The sequence below is a fragment of the Elephas maximus genome, chromosome 21 (genome assembly GCF_024166365.1).
Source record: "Elephas maximus indicus isolate mEleMax1 chromosome 21, mEleMax1 primary haplotype, whole genome shotgun sequence".
Lineage (NCBI taxonomy): Eukaryota > Metazoa > Chordata > Mammalia > Proboscidea > Elephantidae > Elephas > Elephas maximus.
Genome location: NC_064839.1, coordinates 50,144,802 through 50,166,125, shown reverse-complemented (window position 1 = coordinate 50,166,125; position 21,324 = coordinate 50,144,802). Strand labels below are relative to the sequence as shown.

The 21,324-nt window shown below is 46.1% G+C and overlaps 2 protein-coding genes across 2 annotated transcripts in view; one reads left to right on the top strand and one right to left on the bottom strand.

Moving 5' to 3' along the window:
- TAF1C (TATA-box binding protein associated factor, RNA polymerase I subunit C) overlaps positions 1-21,324 on the top strand; it is a 112,848-nt gene that overhangs the window by 81,418 nt on the left and 10,106 nt on the right. The window lies entirely within an intron of this gene.
- On the bottom strand, positions 1,128-20,281 carry ADAD2 (adenosine deaminase domain containing 2). The gene is given in 12 exon segments (XM_049863772.1): positions 1,128-1,232; positions 1,350-1,470; positions 1,673-1,916; positions 2,011-2,240; positions 2,386-2,553; positions 3,206-3,356; positions 3,450-3,575; positions 3,685-3,732; positions 4,035-4,175; positions 19,841-19,949; positions 19,983-20,038; positions 20,041-20,281. Coding segments are annotated over 12 exon segments (1,740 nt in total).

Sequence of the window (21,324 nt, the reverse complement as noted above, 5' to 3'; positions counted from 1 at the left end):
GCCACTCTTATTCCTGCCCAAGCCCTGGCCCCCCACGGAGATGCTACCCTCATACCACACGGCCAACAGCACACAGAGGAGTCCCCTCCCCTCCCAAATCCAACTCCACCTCTGTGAATGGGATAGGTGCCACACGTTAGGTAAGACCATAGACTACTGTGGCACAGCAGTTAAGATCTCAGCTGCTAACCAAAAGGCCGGCAGGTCAAATCCACCAGCCATTCCTGGGAAACCCTTTGGAGTAGTCCTACCTCTGTCCTATAGGGTGGCTACCAGTGGGATCGACTTGACAGCAATGGTTTTTGTTGTTGTTGTTAAAGAAGAAAAGGCCATTGGCAGTTCTGTGGTAGAATTCTCGCCTCCCACGAGGGAGCTGACTAACGCACCTCACGTGCAGCCACTACCCTGTCATCTGCCATTGGGGGCTTGTGTGGTGCTATGATGCTAAACAGGTTTCAGCGGAGCTTCCAGACTAAGACAGGACTAGGAAGAAAGGGCTGCTGCTCGATTTCTGAAAATCAGCCAGTGAAGACCCTGTGGATCACAACAGGCCAATCTGTGACCAATCATGGGGACAGCACACAACTGGGCACTGTCGTTTCATTTTGCATGGGGTTGCCACGAGTCAGGGACCAACTTGAAGGCGGCACACAATATAGAAAAGCCAGCTGAGAGCCCACCATCACCGGTATTCACCATAGGAGTCTATGAACGGCTCTCTCCTCAAATAATAGAGCTCAGGGATACCACGCCATACCATACCCACTGCCACTGAGTTGATTCTGACTCATTGCGACCCTATAGAAAAGAGTAGAACTCCCCCATAGGTTTCCGAGGCGGTAAATCATTATGGAAGTAGATTGCCATGTCTATCTCCTGCAGAGTGGCTGGTGGATTCAAACCAACCCCCAAAAAGGACAACTCCACATAGATGCACCAGAAACATATTCTTTATTCAAGGCCAAATATGCTACTACCCTCCCTCAGCCTCGCTGGGCCCCTCCCTCCACCCCAACCTCACCCTGCACACCAGCAGTGCTTCACCCCCTGCGCCCCACTCTGTGGCAGGACACTCCTCCAGACGCTGGGGTCTAGCTGGGCCTGGATACAGGCCTGAAGTTCTGGTTTCAGTTTCTGAATTTGCCCACCAGTGCCTTCGAGGGCCAAGCCCCTAGGCCCTGCTGGTCCAGAAGGACAGAGAGCTGCTGGCGCGCCTCCTGGTAGGGCCCAGCCTAGAGCAAGAGACAAGAGGGAGAAGAGTGCTTAGTGGGGATGAGGGTGGAGGTGGGAGTGGGGGTGTGGCGGGCACAATATGCCACAGAGACAGTGGGATTGGGGGGGTGACTGACCTTGGCCGCCTCATAGGTCTGCAAGGCCAAGAGGTGGGGCTTGTCCAGGGCATGGGCGGTCTGGCGGAAGGCCTGGAGGAAGGCAGCCTTGCAGAGGCGGGAGGGAGGCCCAAGGGTCCCTCTGGGAGGAGGAAGACCAGCATCAGGCCTGTACCATGTGTCCACCTGGCTCCCTCCACAAGACCACCTTACAGGTAGGGACAGAAGCTCTGGTTGCATACATGGAGCCTGCAGGTGGCTGCTGGGGTTGACCCAAGCCCATGACTAGCATGTTCTCTTACCAGTGGGCCTCCCTTCAACCCTACCCCCTGGCCCTTTCTCACTCTGCCTTCACCCGCCCGGTGGCCACATCCACAACTTCGATGCCAGGGTCCCCCAGGCTCCAGTTGATGCTCAGTCCGTGGCAGGTGCTGGGGGTGGGGTTTGAGGGGACCACCGGGGGTCCTGCAAATAGGTGCAGGGTGGTACGGACGTAGGGAGGTGGCAGGCACGGCCCCTCAGCCCCATCCAGGCGGGGTCGGGCATGGATGACCCTGCTCAGAGTGGGGGGGTCATGACAGGGGTCCGCTGTAAGGCAGAATGTATGGGGGAGGTTTAGTCATCTCTGCCACATACCACTCAGGCCCCACATTCTGCCCCCATGCCCCCCAGAGCCCCTCACCCAGAACGAGGCTGGTGGCATACAGTGGTGGCAGGAAGTGGGCCAGCAGGGCACCCCCCAGCCCCAGCACAGCCCAGCGGGCCAGCTTGTCACTGGCTGAGAGGCAGCCCACGTGGGTGTCACGGAGTGCAGGAGCCACATAGCACACGGGCTTCAGCTCCCCGCGGATGTGGGCCTGTAGGCGGAAGGGGGGGCTGTGCAGGAAACTGCCTTCTGAGGATGAGGGGACACTGCCAGCAGATGGGGACAGACAGCAGGGCTGAGGATCAGGGCTGTTCTCTGCCCTCCCCCTGCCTCCATCCCTACCCCCACTCCCATAAAAAAAAAAAAAAAAAAATTTTTTTTTTTTCCCCACTCCCATAGGCTCCCCCATACTAGATGTCATGGGCCGCTCCCTTGGGGGTGTTGCTGACATAGAGATGCAGGAAGATCCCAGGCTTGAGGGTGAAGGGGGGCCCAGGCCCAGGCTGGGGGGCCAGAACTGACCGTTCCTTGCCCCTGGGCCCGCCCTGTGCTACCAGCAGAAGCTGCCGGAACAGAAACCTGGGAGCAAGAGGCAGAGGAAGGGCTGGGGGCTGCCATGTCCCACCTCCCCACCCTCGTGGGGCTGCAGCCAAGTGCCCATCACCCCTCACCTTAGCATGGCCCAACTGGTGACCACCAGCCCCTCACATCAGCATGGCCTAGCTGGTGACCACCAGCCCAGCCCCTCACCTCAGCATGGCCCAGCTGGTGACCACCAGGCCCTCACATCAGCATGGCCCAGCTGGTGACCACCAGCCCCTCACATCAGCATGGCCCAGCTGGTGACCACTAGACACTCACCTCAGCAGGGCCCAGCTGGTGACCACCAGGCCCTCACATCAGCACGGCCCAGCTGGTGACCACCAGCCCCTCACCTCAGCACGGCCCAGCTGGTGACCACCAGCCCCTTGCATCAGCATGGCCCAGCTGGTGACCACCAGCCCCTCGCATCAGCACGGCCCAGCTGGTGACCACCAGGCCCTCACATCAGCACGGCCCAGCTGGTAACCACCAGCCCCTCACCTCAGCATGGCCCAGCTGGTGACCACCAGCCCCTTACCTCAGCATGGCCTAGCTGGTAACCACTAGACCCTCATCTCAGCAGGGCCCAGCTGGTGACCCCTAGCCCCTCACCTCAGCAGGGCCCAGCCGGTGACCACCAGCCTCTCACCTCAGCAGGGCTCGCCGGGCAACCACTAGCCCATGGCAGTCGTGCAGCTGCCGACCTGAGAACTCCAGCCAGCCAGCACAGCAACCACTGCCCGTGCCCAGTGCCACTAGCTCATAGATCTCCTTGGCATGGTCCCTCGCGCCTGGGACCTCTGTGCAGGGAAGGGGCGGAGAAACAGCCCAGCCTCAGGCAAGGGACCTGGGCGGAAGCCTTCAGAGTGGTGGGCCAGGGCAGTGGTCCATACCCCTCTCCAGGATAACCGCTGCCACGGTTTCCTTGCAGGCCCAGTACGGCGAGCTCTTGTCCACTAGGCGGTCAAAGCCAGCACTGACCACTGCCGCACAGCGTTGCTCGTGGGTCACGATGCTCTCTGGGCAAGGGGAGAGGATAAAGGTGGGGCCCACAGGTCAGGTCGCTGCCCTCGTCACTGGGGCACGGATCAGGGAGCTGCATGGCAGGGCCAGCTGGGACCTACGTACCTACGCTCAGGGGGATGAGTGGAGACCTGCCAGGAGTCTTGGGGGCCTCTGGAAAAGAGACAAGGGAGCTTGGTCTGCCCTCCGTCCTTCAGGAAGTGAAGGAGTTCCATTGGGAGGAGAGGAGGGGAGGCCTTCCACTTCCAGAAACCAGAAGTCCCATGGGCTGCTCCTCTAGCAGTCCTGTCCCCAGCTCTCTGCAGGTCAGGGCCTGATCCCCAGATGGGCTTTGCCACCTACCTAATCCATGCATGCACACAGCGCACACACACAGCCACCTCGCACTCTCCCACAAGACTGCACACCTGCCGGCTTCCCATCCTGCTGGGGCATGGTGCCCTAGCCCCCCTTACCTGGGCCCTCTAGCTGAGTCCTGATGTAGTGGAGGGCAGACAGAGCCGCCTGCTGCTTGGCCTCTGACTTGCTGTTGGCAGTGCCCAAAGAACAGACCACTCCATCCAGCTCTACACTCACAGAGAAGGGGATGTCAGGACCTGGGGAAGGACGGGAGGTGAAGTGGCCTCCTGGCCTCCACCCACATCATGGGCCCTTTCTAGGAGCAGGTATGACACCCAGCCCTGCTGGAATCCCAGCAGCTCTCACCCACAGTTCCTCCTGACAGCAAGGACAACAAGAGCGACAAGGAGACCGCCACTGCGCTTCACTAACCCCTGACACCATTCACTGTCCACGCCAGGTGCTGGGCATGCCTTGGCACACAGTGCCCCATCGTTAATGACACTGAATCCTCACCCAACCCTTTCAAGGTAGGAAGGTATGGCTCCATTTTATAGATGAGGCACTTGAAGGCAGGCAGTTTGTCCAGGTGCTGCTGGGATGCAAACCCAGGTCTTGGTCTGGAGCCCATGCTATACTGCTCTCAGGAAGAAAGCCCCCGAGTGCCTGTACAGCTTTCCATCTTCCCAAAAGACGCAGGCTTCTATTCCTTCTCTTCTCCAGGGACACTACATCTGAAAGATTTGTCTAGCAAACTATCATTTCAGTTGTTATGTATAAAACAAAAGAAACAATGAGGGATAATCCAAAAGATACTATGGTTAACTGTTCAATTGTTTCCCAAAGGAGCTGTACCCCTTTAGAAGAGAACCTGTTTTATCACTCCTCACCAGCACTGAGATTCATCTACTTTAAAAAGAGCCTTGACAGAGAATGAAGAACACCAAAGACACAAGGTAATTATGAGCCCAAGAGACAGAAAGGGCCATGTAAATCAGACTACATCAGCCTGAGACCAGAAGAACTAAATGGTGCTCGGATACAACCAATGACTGCCCTGACAGGGAACACAACAGAGAATCCCTGATGCAGCAGGAGGGCAGTGGGATGCAGATCTCAAAATCTCATTAAAAGACCAGACTTAGGAGGCGGAGCCAAGATGGCGGACTAGGCAGACGCTACCTCGGATCCCTCTTACAACAAAGACACGGAAAAACAAGTGAATCGATCACATACATAACAATCTACGAACCCTGAACAACAAACACAGATTTAGAGACGGAGAACGAACTAATACGGGGAAGCAGCGATTGTTTCCAGAGCCTGGAGCCAGCATACCAGTCAGGTACGGCACAAGCACAGAGACCTGCTCCACCCCCCTGAACTAACCCCGGGAGGGGGACTAGCCGGTTCCACGGGCGGCGTGGGACGCAGCCGTTAGGAGAAGTCCCCGGGAGGCAGTGACTGATCTTGGAGCAGAAAGAGTAGCATCCGAGCCGGGGAACCGTCCCACAGGGATTTGGACTGCACGCAGTTTTTTTTTAGCGGATTTTCTGGAAAAACTAGTTTCCCAGTGATGGCTCGGAGACAACAATCCATATCAAACCACTTAAAGAAGCAGACCGTGACAGCTTCTCCAACTCCCCAAACAAAAGAATCAAAATCTTTCCCAAATGAAGATACAATTTTGGAATTATCAGATACAGAATATAAAAAACTAATTTACAGAATGCTTAATGATATCACAAATGAAATTAGGATATCTGCAGAAAAAGCCAAGGAACACACTGATAAAACTGTTGAAGAACTCAAAAAGATTATTCAAGAACATACTGGAAAAATTAATAAGTTGCAAGAATCCATAGAGAGACAACATGTAGAAATCCAAAAGATTAACAATAAAATAACAGAATTAGACAACACACTAGGAAGTCAGAGGAGCAGACTCGAGCAATTAGAATGCAGACTGGGACATCTGGAGGACCAGGGAATCAACACCAACATAGCTGAAAAAAAATCAGATAAAAGAATTAAAAAAAATGAAGAAACCCTAAGAATTATGTGGGACTCTATCAAGAAGGATAACCTGCGGGTGATTGGAGTCCCAGAACAGGGAGGGGGGACAGAAAACACAGAGAAAATAGTTGAAGAACTTCTGACAGAAAACTTCCCTGACATCATGAAAGACGAAAGGATATCTATCCAAGATGCTCATCGAACCCCATTTAAGATTGATCCAAAAAGAAAAACACCAAGACATATTATCATCAAACTCCCCAAAACCAAAGATAAACAGAAAATTTTAAAAGCAGCCAGGGAGAAAAGAAAGGTTTCCTTCAAGGGAGAATCAATAAGAATATGTTCTGACTACTCAGCAGAAACCATGCAGGCAAGAAGGGAATGGGACGACATATACAGAACACTGAAGGAGAAGAACTGCCAACCAAGGATCATATATCCAGCAAAACTCTCTCTGAAATATGAAGGCGAAATTAAGATATTTACAGACAAACACAAGTTTAGAGAATTTGCAAAAACCAAACCAAAGCTACAAGAAATACTAAAGGATATTGTTTGGTCAGAGAACCAATAATATCAGATAACAGCACAACACAAGGTCACAAAACAGAACGTCCTGATATCAACTCAAATAGGGAAATCACAAAAACAAACAAATTAAGATTAATTAAAAAAAAAATACACATAACAGGGAATCATGGAAGTCAATAGGTAAAAGATCACAATAATCAAAAAGAGGGACTAAATACAGGAGGCATTGAACTGCCATATGGAGAGTGATACAAGGCGATATAGAACAATACAAGTTAGGTTTTTACTTAGAAAAATAGGGGTATATAATGAGGTAACCACAAAAAGGTATAACAACTCTATAACTCAAGACAAAAACCAAGAAAAACGTAACGACTCAACTAACATAAAGTCAAACACTATGAAAGTGAGGATCTCACAATTTACTAAGAAAAACGCCTCAGCACAAAAAAGTATGTGGAAAAATGAAATTGTCAACAACACACATAAAAAGGCATCAAAATGACAGCACTAAAAACTTATTTATCTATAATTACCCTGAATGTAAATGGACTAAATGCACCAATAAAGAGACAGAGAGTCACAGACTGGATAAAGAAACACGATCCATCTATATGCTGCCTACAAGAGACACACCTTAGACTTAGAGACACAAACAAACTAAAACTCAAAGGATGGAAAAAAGTATATCAAGCAAACAATAAGCAAAAAAGAAGAGGAGTAGCAATATTAATTTCTGACAAAATAGACTTTAGACTTAAATCCACCACAAAGGATAAAGAAGGACACTATATAATGATAAAAGGGACAATTGATCAGGAAGACATAACCATATTAAATATTTACGCACCCAATGACAGGGCTGCAAGATATATAAATCAAATTTTAACAGAACTGAAAAGCGAGATAGATACCTCCACAATTATAGTAGGAGACTTCAACACACCCCTTTCGGAGAAGGACAGGACATCCAGTAAGAAGCTCAACAGAGACACGGAAGATCTAATTACAACAATCAACCAACTTGACCTCATTGACTTATACAGAACTCTCCACCCAACTGCTGCAAAATATACTTTTTTTTCTAGCGCACATGGAACATTCTCTAGAATAGACCACATATTAGGTCATAAAACAAACCTTTGCAGAGTCCAAAACATCGAAATATTACAAAGCATCTTCTCAGACCACAAGGCAATAAAACTAGAGATCAATAACAGAAGAACGAGGGAAAAGAAATCAAATACTTGGAAAATGAACAATACCCTCCTGAAAAAAGACTGGGTTATAGAAGACATCAAGGAGGGAATAAGGAAATTCATAGAAAGCAACGAGAATGAAAATACTTCCTATCAAAACCTCTGGGACACAGCAAAAGCAGTGCTCAGAGGTCAATTTATATCAATAAATGCACACATACAAAAAGAAGAAAGAGCCAAAATCAGAGAACTGTCCCTACAACTTGAACAAATGAAAGTGAGCAACAAAAGAATCCATCAGGCACCAGAAGAAAACAAATAATAAAAATTAGAGCTGAACTAAATGAATTAGAGAACAGAAAAACAATTGAAAGAATTAACAAAGCCAAAAGCTGGTTCTTTGAAAAAATTAACAAAATTGATAAACCATTGGCTAGACTGACTAAAGAAATACAGGAAAGGAAACAAATAACCCGAATAAGAAATGAGAAGGACCACATCACAACAGAACCAAATGAAATTAAAAGAATCATTTCAGATTATTATGAAAAATTGTACTCTAACAAATTTGAAAACCTAGAAGAAATGGATGAATTCCTTGAAAAACACTACCTACCTAAACTAACACATTCAGAAGCAGAACAACTAAATAGACCCATAACAAAAAAAGAGATTGAAACGGTAATCAAAAAACTCCCAACAAAAAAAAGTCCTGGCCCGGACGGCTTCACTGCAGAGTTCTACCAAATTTTCAGAGAAGAGTTAACACCACTACTACTAAAGGTATTCCAAAGCATAGAAAATGACGGAATACTACCCAACTCATTCTATGAAGCCACCATCTCCCTGATACCAAAACCAGGTAAAGACATTACAAAAAAAGAAAATTATAGACCTATATCCCTCATGAACATTGATGCAAAAATCCTCAACAAAATTCTAGCCAATAGAATCCAACAACACATCAAAAAAATAATTCACCCTGATCAAGTGGGATTTATACCAGGTATGCAAGGCTGGTTTAATATCAGAAAAACCATTAATGTAATCCATCACATAAATAAAACAAAAGACAAAAACCACATGATCTTATCAATTGATGCAGAAAAGGCATTTGACAAAGTCCAACACCCATTTATGATAAAAACTCTTACCAAAATAGGAATTGAAGGAAAATTCCTCAACATAATAAAGGGCATCTATGCAAAGCCAACAGCCAATATCACTCTAAATGGAGAGAACCTGAAAGCATTTCCCTTGAGAACGGGAACCAGACAAGGATGCCCTTTATCACCGCTCTTATTCAACATCGTGTTGGAAGTCTTAGCCAGGGCAATCAGGCTAGACAAAGAAATAAAAGGTATCCGGATTGGCAAGGAAGAAGTAAAGTTATCACTATTTGCAGATGACATGATTATATACACAGAAAACCCTAAGGAATCCTCCAGAAAACTACTGAAACTAATAGAAGAGTTTGGCAGAGTCTCAGGTTATAAAATAAACATCCAAAAATCACTTGGATTCCTCTACATCAACAAAAAGAACACCGAAGAGGAAATAACCAAATCAATACCATTCACGGTAGCCCCCAAGAAGATAAGATACTTAGGAATAAATCTTACCAAGGATGTAAAAGACCTATACAAAGAAAACTACAAAGCTCTACTACAAGAAATTCAAAAGGACATACTTAAGTGGAAAAACATACCTTGCTCATGGATAGGAAGACTTAACATAGTAAAAATGTCTATTCTACCAAAAGCCATCTATACATTTAACGCACTTCCGATCCAAATTCCAATGTCATATTTTAAGGGGATAGAGAAACAAATCACCAATTTCATATGGAAGGGAAAGAAGCCCCGGATAAGCAAAGCACTACTGAAAAAGAAGAAGAAAGTGGGAGGCCTCACCTTACCTGACTTCAGAACCTATTATACAGCCACAGTAGTCAAAACAGCCTGGTATTGGTACAACAACAGACACATAGACCAATGGAACAGAATTGAGAACCCAGACATAGATCCATCCACGTATGAGCAGCTGATATTTGACAAAGGACCAGTGTCAATTAACTGGGGAAAAGACAGCCTTTTTAACAAATGGTGCTGGCATAACTGGATATCCATTTGCAAAAAAATGAAACAGGACCCATACCTCACACCATGCACAAAAACTAACTCCAAGTGGATCAAAGACCTAAACATAAAGACTAAAACGATAAAGATCATGGAAGAAAAAATTGGGAGAACCCTAGGAGCCCTAATACAAGGTATAAACAGAATACAAAACATTACCAAAAATGATGAAGAGAAACCCGATAACTGGGAGCTCCTAAAAATCAAACACCTATGCTCATCTAAAGACTTCACCAAAAGAGTAAAAAGACCACCTACAGATTGGGAAAGAATTTTCAGCTATGACATCTCCGACCAGCGCCTGATCTCTAAAATCTACATGATTCTGTCAAAACTCAACCACAAAAAGACAAACAACCCAATCAAGAAGTGGGCAAAGGATATGAACACACATTTCTCTAAAGAAGATATTCAGGCAGCCAACAGATACATGAGAAAATGCTCTCGATCATTAGCCATTAGAGAAATGCAAATTAAAACTACGATGAGATTCCATCTCACACCAGCAAGGCTGGCATTAATCCAAAAAACACAAAATAATAAATGTTGGAGAGGCTGCGGAGAGATTGGAACTCTCATACACTGCTGGTGGGAATGTAAAATGGTACAACCACTTTGGAAATCTATCTGGCGTTATCTTAAACAGTTAGAAATAGAACTACCATACAACCCAGAAATCCCACTCCTCGGAATATACCCTAGAGATACAAGAGCCTTCATACAAACAGATATATGCACACCCATGTTTATTGCAGCTCTGTTTACAATAGCAAAAAGTTGGAAGCAACCAAGGTGTCCATCAACGGATGAATGGGTAAATAAATTGTGGTATATTCACACAATGGAATACTACGCATCGATAAAGAACAGTGATGAATCTCTGAAACATTTCATAACATGGAGGAACCTGGAAGGCATTATGCTGAGCGAAATGAGTCAGAGGCAAAAGGACAAATACTGTATAAGACCACTATTATAAGATCTTGAGAAATAGTAAACCTGAGAAGAACACATACTTTTGTGGTTACGAGGGGGGGAGGGAGGGAGGGTGGGAGAGGGTTTTTCTATTGATTAATCAGTAGATAAGAACTGCTTTAGGTGAAGGGAAAGACAACACTCAATACATGGAAGGTCAGCTCAATTGGACTGGACCAAAAGCAAAGAAGTTTCCGGGATAAAATGAATGCTTCAAAGCTCAGCGGAGCAAGCGCGGGGGTCTGGGGAACATGGTTTGCGGGGACTTCTAAGTCAATTGGCAAAATAATTCTATTATGAAATCATTCTGCATCCCACTTTGAAATGTGGCGTCTGGGGTCTTAAATGCTAACAAGCAGCCATCTAAGATGCAGCAATTGGTCTCAACCCACCTGGAGCAAAGGAAAATGAAGAACACCAAGCCCACATGACAACTAAGAGCCCAAGAGACAGAAAGGGCCACATGAACAAGAGACCTACATCATCCTGAGACCAGAAGAACTAGTTGGTGCCCGGCCACAATCGATGACTGCCCTGACAGGGAGCTCAGCAGAGGACCCCTGAGGGAGCAGGAGAGCAGTGGGATGCAGACCCCAAATTCTCATAAGAAGACCAAACTTAATGGTCTGACTGAGACTGGAGGAATCCCGGCGGCCATGCTCTCCAGACCTTCTGTTGACACAGGACAGGAACCATCCCTGAAGACAACTCATCAGACATGAAAGGGACAGGTCAGCGGGTGGGAGAGAGACGCTGATGAAGAGTGAGCTAATTATATCAGGTGTACACTTGAGATTGTGTTGGCAACTCTTGTCTGGAGGGGGGATGGGAGGATAGAGAGAGAGGGAAGCCGGCAAAATTGTCAAGAAAGGAGAGACTGAAAGGGCTGACTCAAGACGGGGAGAGTAAGTGGGAGTAGGGAGTGAGATGTATGTAAACTTATATGTGACAGACTGATTGGATTTGTAAACGTTCACTTGAAGCTTAATAAAAGTTATTATAAAAAAAAAAATAAATAAAAAAAAAAAAATAAAATAAAAAGACCAGACTTAACGGTCTGACTGAGACTAGAAGGACTCCGGGGGTCATGGTCCCCAGATCTTCTGTTAGCCCAAGAGTGGAACCATTTGCAAAGCCAACTCTTCAGACAGGGATTGGACTAGACTATAAGATAGAAAATGATACTGGTGAGGAGTGAGCTTCTTGGATCAAGTAGACACATGAGACTATGTGGGCAGCTCCTGCCTGGAGGGGAGAGGAGAAGGCAGAGGGGGACAGAAGCTGGCTGAATGGACACAGGGAATACAGGGTAGAGAGAAGGAGTGTGCTGCCTCACTAGGGGGAGAGCAACTAGAAGTACACAGCAAGGTGTATATAAATTTTTATATGAGAGGCTGACTTGATTTGTAAACTTTGACTTAAAGCACAATAAAAATAATAATAAAAAAAAAGGCCTTGATACTACCCAGGGAAAATCTTTAAGCCTTAACCCAAGAATATCCCCTGAAGTCTTTGTAAAATCAAACAACAGTTTAGCTTAACTAGTAAAGAATGTCTTGAGCATTGTTCTCTTTAAAGATCTATCTATGTGGGATCAAACTGACAACAACAACTTGAAAGATTAGATAGGAAACTTAGGGGACAGTGAGTTTATGTTAATAGCAGAGGAACAACTCAGAAAAGGAGAGTAAGAATGGTTGCACAACCTGAAAAACGGAATCAATGTAAGTGAATTGCACATGTAGAAACTGTTGAGTTGGTGTATGTTCTACTGTATGTATTCTCAACAACAAAAAAATAATTTCTTTTTTTTAAAGAAGAGCCTTGGGAGGTGGTGCCAAGATGGTGGAGTACTCAGACACTTCCGGTCGTCCCTCTTACAACAAAGAAAAAACAAGTGAATTGATTATGTATGACAATCTAGAAGCCCTGAACATCAAGGGCAAAGTTGAGCAATCTACTGACTTGCAGAGGGAGGGAGAGACTGTGCAAAAGCAGCAGATCTGATTCTGCAGGCCAGATCGGCTGACAAGTGTGGTGAGGTAAGCAATGGTGTTCGGAATGTGTTTTCCACATCAGAGAGACCGAACTGCAGAGAGTCTGCTCAACTCTCCAGAACCAGCGAGAAGTGACCCTCAATCAGCAAAAGATAAGTGCATATGTCTAACCTACTGCACAGATAAAAAAAACACCCTGTTTGGGAAGAACCTGCTCCTGTTCCCTCCTTCTGCACCGGTCCTGGGCTGACTGCCACTTCCCCTGAGCCAGAAATAGGGCCCATCACGCACCCTGAGCCATCTTCCCAGCCTGGGAGAGGGAACAAATTAACAAACAGGAAAAAATAATCTGCCAGCTCCTCTAAGCTGGGAACTTGGGGCAGGTACAGCTCCTTTGCCTAGATACAGGCATAAGAGATCCACAGACTTTGAATGCCCTTCACCCCTACATAGACCTGTGTGGGCCCATTTCAACAGCATAGGCCCTCATTAGCACAGCACAAAAGGGTGTATACCTGAAGTCTAACTTCAACTGTTTCAGCTATATGGTGGAAAGGCAGGTTCGTGACTTTTGACACTGCTCTGCCTATTAAGCAGGGTCCTCACCTACCCACATCAGGGGCCTGAGGACTGGTGCCTCCACCCACACCACCTAGCCACCTGGAACAGAGGTACAAGAATAAGTGGTACCTCCCAGTCCTTACAGTCAACAGCACTGGGTGCCCATAGTCTGGCTGCAAAACCCACCCACCTACGCACTCTAGGGAACAGGGACATACTTTCTTCCTAGACACTCAGGGGCAGCCATCAGCCCCCTACCTTGCTCAGTGCGTGACCCCCTACTGCTGCCAGATACCTGTGCCTACTACAATCAACCCTGTCTGTCTAGGACTACAGGTAAGAACCTGCACCACATGCTTGGTGACTGACTATCTGGACACCTAAGCTGAATCCATACAAGAAAAGTGAATGGACTCCTGGGCTCACACACCTAGTAACAGATTTAACCCCCTGGTGACGGGAATTAGAGCTTCAAAGATGGCAATAATCCAAGCAGCTCACACGAGCAGCCTATTTGGGCATATCAAAACAAAACAAAACAAGAAGCTGGGACACAGTAAACAAAAATTAAATATAATAACTTATTGATGGCTCGGAGACAACAGTCAATATCAAATCACATAAAGAGGCAAACCATGATGGCTTCAGCAAGCTTCCAAAACAAAGAATCAAGGTGTCTTCTGGCTGAAGATAACCTCCTGGAATTACCAGAGGTAGAAAAAAGAGATTAATATACAGAACTTTTCAAGAGATCAGGAAGGAGATCAGGCAAAACACAGAACAATCCAAGGAACACACAGACAAAGCAACAGAAGAACTTAAGGAGATTATAGAAAAGCACAGTGACAAATTTAACAGGCTGCAAGAATCCACAGAAAGACAGCAAACAGAAATCCAGAAGATTAACAGTAAAATTTCAGAATTAGATAACTCAACAGAAAGCCAAAAGAGCAGAATTGAGGCAATGGAAGTCAGAATTTGTGAGTTTGAAGATAAAGCACTTGGCACCAACTATTTGAGGAAAAACCAGATGAAAGAATTAAAAAAAACTGAAGAAGCCCTAAGAATTATGTGGGACTCTATCAAGAGGAATAAACTACACGTGATTGGAGTACCAGAACATGGGAGGACAAAAGAAAATAGAGAATTGTTGAAGACTTGTTGGCAGAAAACTTCCCTGATATCATGAAAGATGAGAAGATATCCATCCAAGATGTTCACTGAACCCTGCACAAAGCAAATCCCAAAAGAAAGTCACCAAGGCATATTATAATCAAACTTGCCAAAACCAAAGATAAAGAGAGAATTTTAAGAGTGGCTAGGGATAAATGAAAAGTCATCTAGAAAGAAGAATTAATAAGAATAAGCTTGGACTACTCAGCAGAAACCATGCAGGCAAGAAGGCAACAGGATGACACACACAAAGCCTTGAAGGAAAAAAATTGCCCACCAAGAATTACATATCCAGCAAAACTGCTTCTCATATATAATGGCAAAATTAGGACATTTCCAGATAAACAGAAGTTTAGGGAATTTGCAAAAACCAAACCAGAATTACAAGAAATACTAAAGTGAGTCCTGCGGTTGGAAAAATCGTTAACATCAGATAACAACCCAAGGCTAGAACACAGGACAGAGCAACCAGATATCAACCCAGATAGGGAAATCACAAAAATAAATCAAAGCTAAAATGCTGAAAATAGGTAAACAAAACTTTCAATATGTAAAAGATGACAACATTAAAACAAAAAAGAGGGACTAAAAAAATGTAGTCATAGATGTTTCATATGGAGAGGAAAACAAGGTAATATATAAAAAAATAAAAGATTGGTTTAAACTCAGAAAGATATGGGTAAATATTAAGATAAGCACAAAGGAAATTCACAATCCTACACATTCAAAAAAAAAAAATAAATAAAGACTCAGCAAATACAATATAAACAACAAAGAATAGGATGAAAAGAAAATACATAAAGAAAGATGACTCACCCCCGAAAATTAAGTGGAACAAAGAAACTGTCAACAACACAAAAAAAGACATCAAAATGACAGCACTAAACTCATACTTATCAATAATTATGCTGAATGTAAATGAATTAAATGCACCAATAAAGAGACAGAGAGTAGCAGGGTGGATTAAAAAAAACACGATCCATTTATATGCTGCCTACAAGAGACTTGCCTTAGACTTAAAGACAGAGACGAACTAAAACTCAATGGATGGAAAATAATATATCAAGCAAACAACCATCAAAAAAGAGCAGGAGTGGCAGTATCAATCTCTGGCAAAGTAGACTTTAAAGTAAAATCCACCACAAACGATAATGAAGGACACTATACAACAATTAAAGGGTCAGTACTCCAGGAAGATATAACCATAACAAACATGCACCCAACTACAGGGCTCCAAAATACATAAAACAAACTCTAACAGCATTGAAAATATACTGCAAAACCTCAACAACAAAAAGACAACCCAATTAAAAAATGGGTAAAAGATAAGAACAGGCATTTCACCAACGAAGACATTCAGGCAGCTACCAGATACGCGAGGAAATGCTCAGGATCATTAGCCATTAGAGAAATGGAAATCAAAATTACAGTGAGATACAACCTCACCCCAGCAAGGCTAGCATTAATCCAAAAAACACAAAATAAAAAAGGTTGGAGAGGTTGTAGAGAGACTGGAACACTTATACACTGCTGGTGGGAATGTAAAGTGATACAACCACTTTGGAAATTGATTTGGCGCTTCCTTAGAGAGCTAGAAATAGAAGTACCATAGGATCCAGCAATCCCACTCCTTGGAATATACCCTAGAGAAATAAGAGCCGTCACATGAATAGATACATGCACACCTATGTTCACTGCAGCACTGTTCACAAGAGCAAAAAGATGGAAACAACCTAGGTGCCCATCAACGGACGAATGGATAAACAAATTATGGTACATTCACACAACAGAATACTATGCAACAATAAAGAACAACGATGAATCCGCGGAACATTTCATAACATGGTTGAATCTGGAAGGCATTATGCTGAGTGAAATTAATCACGAAATGACAAATATTGTATGAGACCACTATTATAAGAACTCAAGAAAAGGTTTAAACACAGAAGAAGACATTCTTTGATGGTTACGAGGGTGGGGAGGGAGGGAGAGGGATATTTACTAACTAGATTAAAAAAAAAACAAAACCCGTTGCCGTCTAGTCAATTCTGACACAGAGACCCTATAGGACAGAGTAGAACTACCCCGTAGAGTTTTCCAAGGAGCGCCTGGTGGATTCAAACTGCCAGTCTTTTGGTTGGCAGTTGTAGCACCTAACCACTACGCCACCAGGGTTTCCACTAACTAGATAGCAGACAAGAATTACCTTAGATGAAGAGAAGGACAACTCACAATACAGGGGAAGTCGGCACAACGGGACTAAACCAAAAGCTAAGAAGTTTCCTGAATACAGTCAAACACTTTGAGGGACAGAGAAGCAGGGGCAGGGGTCTAGGGACCATGGTTTCAGGGGACATCTAGGTCAATTGGCATAAAAAAGTTTATTAAGAAAATATTCTGCATGCAGCCTTGGTGAGTGACGTTTGAGGTCTTAAAAGCTAGCAAGCGGCCATCTAATATGCATTGATTTTTTCCAACCCACCTGGAGCAAAGGAGACTGAAGAACACCAAAGACACAAGGAAAATATTAGCCCAAGAGACAGAAAGGGCCACATAAACCAGAGACTCCATCAGCCTGAGATGAGAAGAACTAGATGGTGCCATCTACCACCAGTGACCACCCTGACAAGAGCATAAGACAGAGAGTCCCTGATGGAGTAGGAGAAAAGCGGGGTGCAGAACTCAAATTCTAGTAAAAAAATCAGACTTAATGGTCTGACTGAGACTGCAGGGACTCCAGAAGACATGGCCCCTGGACTCTGTTAGCCCAGAACTGAAACTATTCCCAAAGTGAACTCTTCAGACAGAGATTAGACTGAACTATAAGACATAAATGGAAACCCTGGTGGCGCAGTGGTTAAGTGCTGCAGCTGCTAACCGAAGGGCTGGCAGTTTGAATCTGCCAGGCGCTCCTTGGAAACTCTATGGGGCAGGTCTACTCTGTCCTGTAGGGTCGCTACGAGTCGGAATTGATTCGACGGCACTGGCTTTGGGTATAAGACATAAAATGATACTCGTGAAGAGAGTGCTTCTTAGCCCAAGTAGACACATGAGACTAAATGGGTAGCTCCTGTCCGGAGGCGAAATGAGAGGGCAGAGAGGGACAGCAGCTGGTTGAATGGACACAGAAAATCCAAAGTAGAAAGAAGGAGTGTGCTGTCACGTTACTGGGAGAGCAAGTAGGGCCACATAACAATGTGTGTATAAACTTTTGTATGAGAAGCTAACTTGAACTATAAACTTTCACTTACAGCACAACTAAAAAAAAAAAAAAAAAGCCTTGACAATGCCAACAAACAGATGTAAAAGGGATGCTGGCATTAGAAAACCACCGCTTTGCAGCCAGCAAAAATGAGATCTGGTGAGGCTCATCGTGTTTGCTAAAGTCACTAAGTAACAGCGTGTGATGTGGAACAGGATACTTCCATGCTCTCCAAATACCTCCCCTTTAAACCCAAGGGGGAAGCAAAGGCAGCTGGCAGACATCGCCCTAATCAAGCATCACAGCTGGCACCACCTGCTTCAGGACCAACCAAAATCACATGCCTCCTGGTGTGATGTCCTTCGAGGGACATGACACCATTTGTGTGCATTCCCATCCATAATGCAGAACTTGAACCTAATCCCAAGGAAACAGACAAACCCAAAACTGGCCTGCTCTTCAAAGCATGAATGTCATGAAAGACAAAGACTGTGAAGAATTGTTCCAGATCACAGGGGATTCAAGAGGTGGGACAGCGAAGTGTAACATGCGATGCTGGACTGAGAACAAATGGCCATGAACAGCATTATTGGGACAAATTTCAATGTGAGTGGTAATTAAATAACAGTGTTATTAGCAATGAAGCCCTGGTGGTGCAGTGGTAAAGACCTCGGCTGCTAACCAAAAGGTCAGCAGTTCGAATCCATCAGGCACTCCTTGGAAACCCTATGGGGCAGTTTTACTCTGCTTATAGCGTTGCTTTGAGTCAGAATCAACTTGACAGCAACAGGTGATTGCATCAATGTTGGATTTCTGCAATTTGATAATTATACTATAGTTATATAAGAGAATATCCTTGTTCTTAAGGAAACACAATCTGAGGTGTTTAGGGATAAAGGGGCATGCGGGTCTATGATTAACTTCCAAATTACTTGAAAAAATAATGTGAGTATTTATATATAGATAAACATATAGAGGAGGAGAGACGCACAAAGCAAATGTGTTAAATGCTAACTGATGACTCTGGGTGACGAGTTTACGGGAGTTCTTCATACTATCATCGAAATTAAAAAGTTAATGATTAAAAACCATGCCTTCCCATGTAAACGGTGGAAACAAGCACCATCAATGGCATACCACTCACTCTCTGTGTGACCTCTCTGGCCTCAGTCTCCCCGTCTGTAAAACGATGCTAACAGTACCGTACCTACCTCAAGAGTCCTTGTGAGGACTGGATGAGTTATCATGCCTGAAGCCCTTCAAACAGTGCCTAGCACATCACCCAGGACTCTTTACTGTTATATATCATTGTCTCTTATTGAGTGGTTCATATGGGGTTCTCTTACCAGCTGCTGTCAAGTCAATTCCAACTCATGGTAACCCCGTGTGTGTCAGAGTAGAATTGCACTCCACAGGATCTTCATGGCTGATTTTTCTTAAGTCGATTACCAGGCCTTTCTTCCAAGGTGCCTCTGGGTGAACTTGAACCTTCAACCTTTTGGTTAGCGACCAAACACACTAACTGTCTGCATCACCCAGGGACTCCTTGGGGTTCTCTTAGAAGGTTTTATAATGTTGCCACGGCTTGAGGAATGATTCCCTTACTACCTCCTTAAAACCTCCTTAGACAGTGACAATGTGCTGGCTTAAGGTTGGTAGCCTGGCCTTAGGACCTGGTGTATTGCTCTATGTGTATCTGTTTGTATTGGTGAGCTGGTGGTTCTGTTGAGGAAGGAGAAAAGACATGGGTAATGATTATACTTCTATGGTGTCACCCTCCTTCAAATATCTTCAATGCTGGCACAGCAAGTGGCATGTAACTGGCCCTCAAAAAAGTGTGCTAAGTAGGTAGCTTGGGGCAAGTCCATCAGCCTCCCTGAGCTTTGGATGGGGATCATATTCCTTTGCCATGGCTCTGCCACATAAGATGTCTAATGGTGGCTGGTGTGTAGCTGCTCACAGGAAGGAGAGTCCACCTCAAATGTCCACGCTCTGTGCAGCTCACAGTCCCCCTCTCACTTCGTGTGGGGTCAGGTGGTCATCAGCCGGTCTTCAGAGCACGGAGGCCAGTGTCCACCTTCCCCAACCCCCTCCCCATCACCGAATACCTGGTACCCAGGTGCTCACCTGCCGTTTTATTCTCTCGGAATATCAGCGAGACACCCAGGCTGGCTGCATACTGCGTGAGCAAGTCCACGGCCTTGCCTGGGGGTGGGTTTTTGAGCTGCAGGCTCAGCTGCCCGGCTGCCTTCGGGAAGTCCCCGGCTGCCCCTGCGGGAGAAACAGAGACCCTTGGGGACGTCCCCATCCGTCCCCCAAAGCTCCCGTGCCCAGGCTGCCCTGCCCCCGCTCCGCCCCCAGTCCCAGCCCACCATCCTCTGCCGCTGAAGCCTGGGGCTGCCTGCCACCCTCATCGTCCTCCTTCACGCTGGGGCTGGGTGCGGGCTTCAAGGGATCTTGGCCCAGACTACTCGAGGGCCGCCAAGGGATGGGCCCGGGACTGATCTGCAACGACGCTGCCAGGCGGGGCTTCCTGCGAACACTGTCCGCGCTGGCCGGAGAGGCCATGTCTGAACCCGAGCTCCAGAAGGCGCACTGCGCCGGATCTCGCACTGAGCGAGCACTTTAACATACACCGGCAGCTCCCGCGTGGGCAGCACGCGGTTGGCAACGCATCTCGAGCCCCGCCCCTCTGCCCAACCAATGGAAAGGCTGGTCTCCCAGCAGGGCACCACAAGCTCCGCCCCTGCCACCCAGCCAATGAGAAGGTCTGTCTCCCGGGCAGCTGTAGGAGGGTGCGCACCGTGAGCCCCTCCCCTGCCTGTCCAGCCAATGGGAAGGTTGATCTTCTGGCCGCTGCCAGGCCAATGGGACGACAGTCTTGGCTGACCTCGGAATTCTCACTTCCGGGTGGGGCCTCTGGAATGGGCTGGGGTGTGGCTCTCCCAGCAGCCCCTTCTCGACCGTTGGGTTGTCCTAGGGATCAAAGACCAGGAAAGAGCGGCTGGCGGCCTTGGGGAGTTCATCCTTACATCCTGGCTGCTACCATAAACACCCCCCCAACACACCCCACCATACCACCCCTCCGTCAGCAGCTTAACCCTTCTGAGCCAGGGGTCCTCATCTGGTAAATGAAAAACCCACTGCTATGGAGTCAACTCCGACTCAGCGACCCTATAAGACAGAGTAGAGCTGCCCCATAGGGTTTCCGAGGCTGCAAATCTTTATGGGAACAAATTGCCATGCCTTTCTCCCACGAAGTGGCTGGTGAGTTTGAACCCCTGACTTTTTGGTTACCAGTGAGCTAATGACTGTGCCGCCAGGACTCCTCTGATGACTGAAGGTGCTTATAATTGTAACAGCCCCACGGGATCATTAGATCTAAAATTTAAAACTATTGTAGGTCTTCCTTAAGCTAGGAGTCCTTGGGTGGTGCAAACAGCAAATGAGGCCCAACAGTAGGTGCACAGTAAATGTATACTGAATTAATTAAATAGAATAACCATATCAAACATGAGTTTGGTAAAGCAGATGTGGGATTCGAACGCAGTTCTGACTGGCCTTCACTATTGGAACTTCAGGGTCCCCACCTCCCACGGTACTTCCTGCGC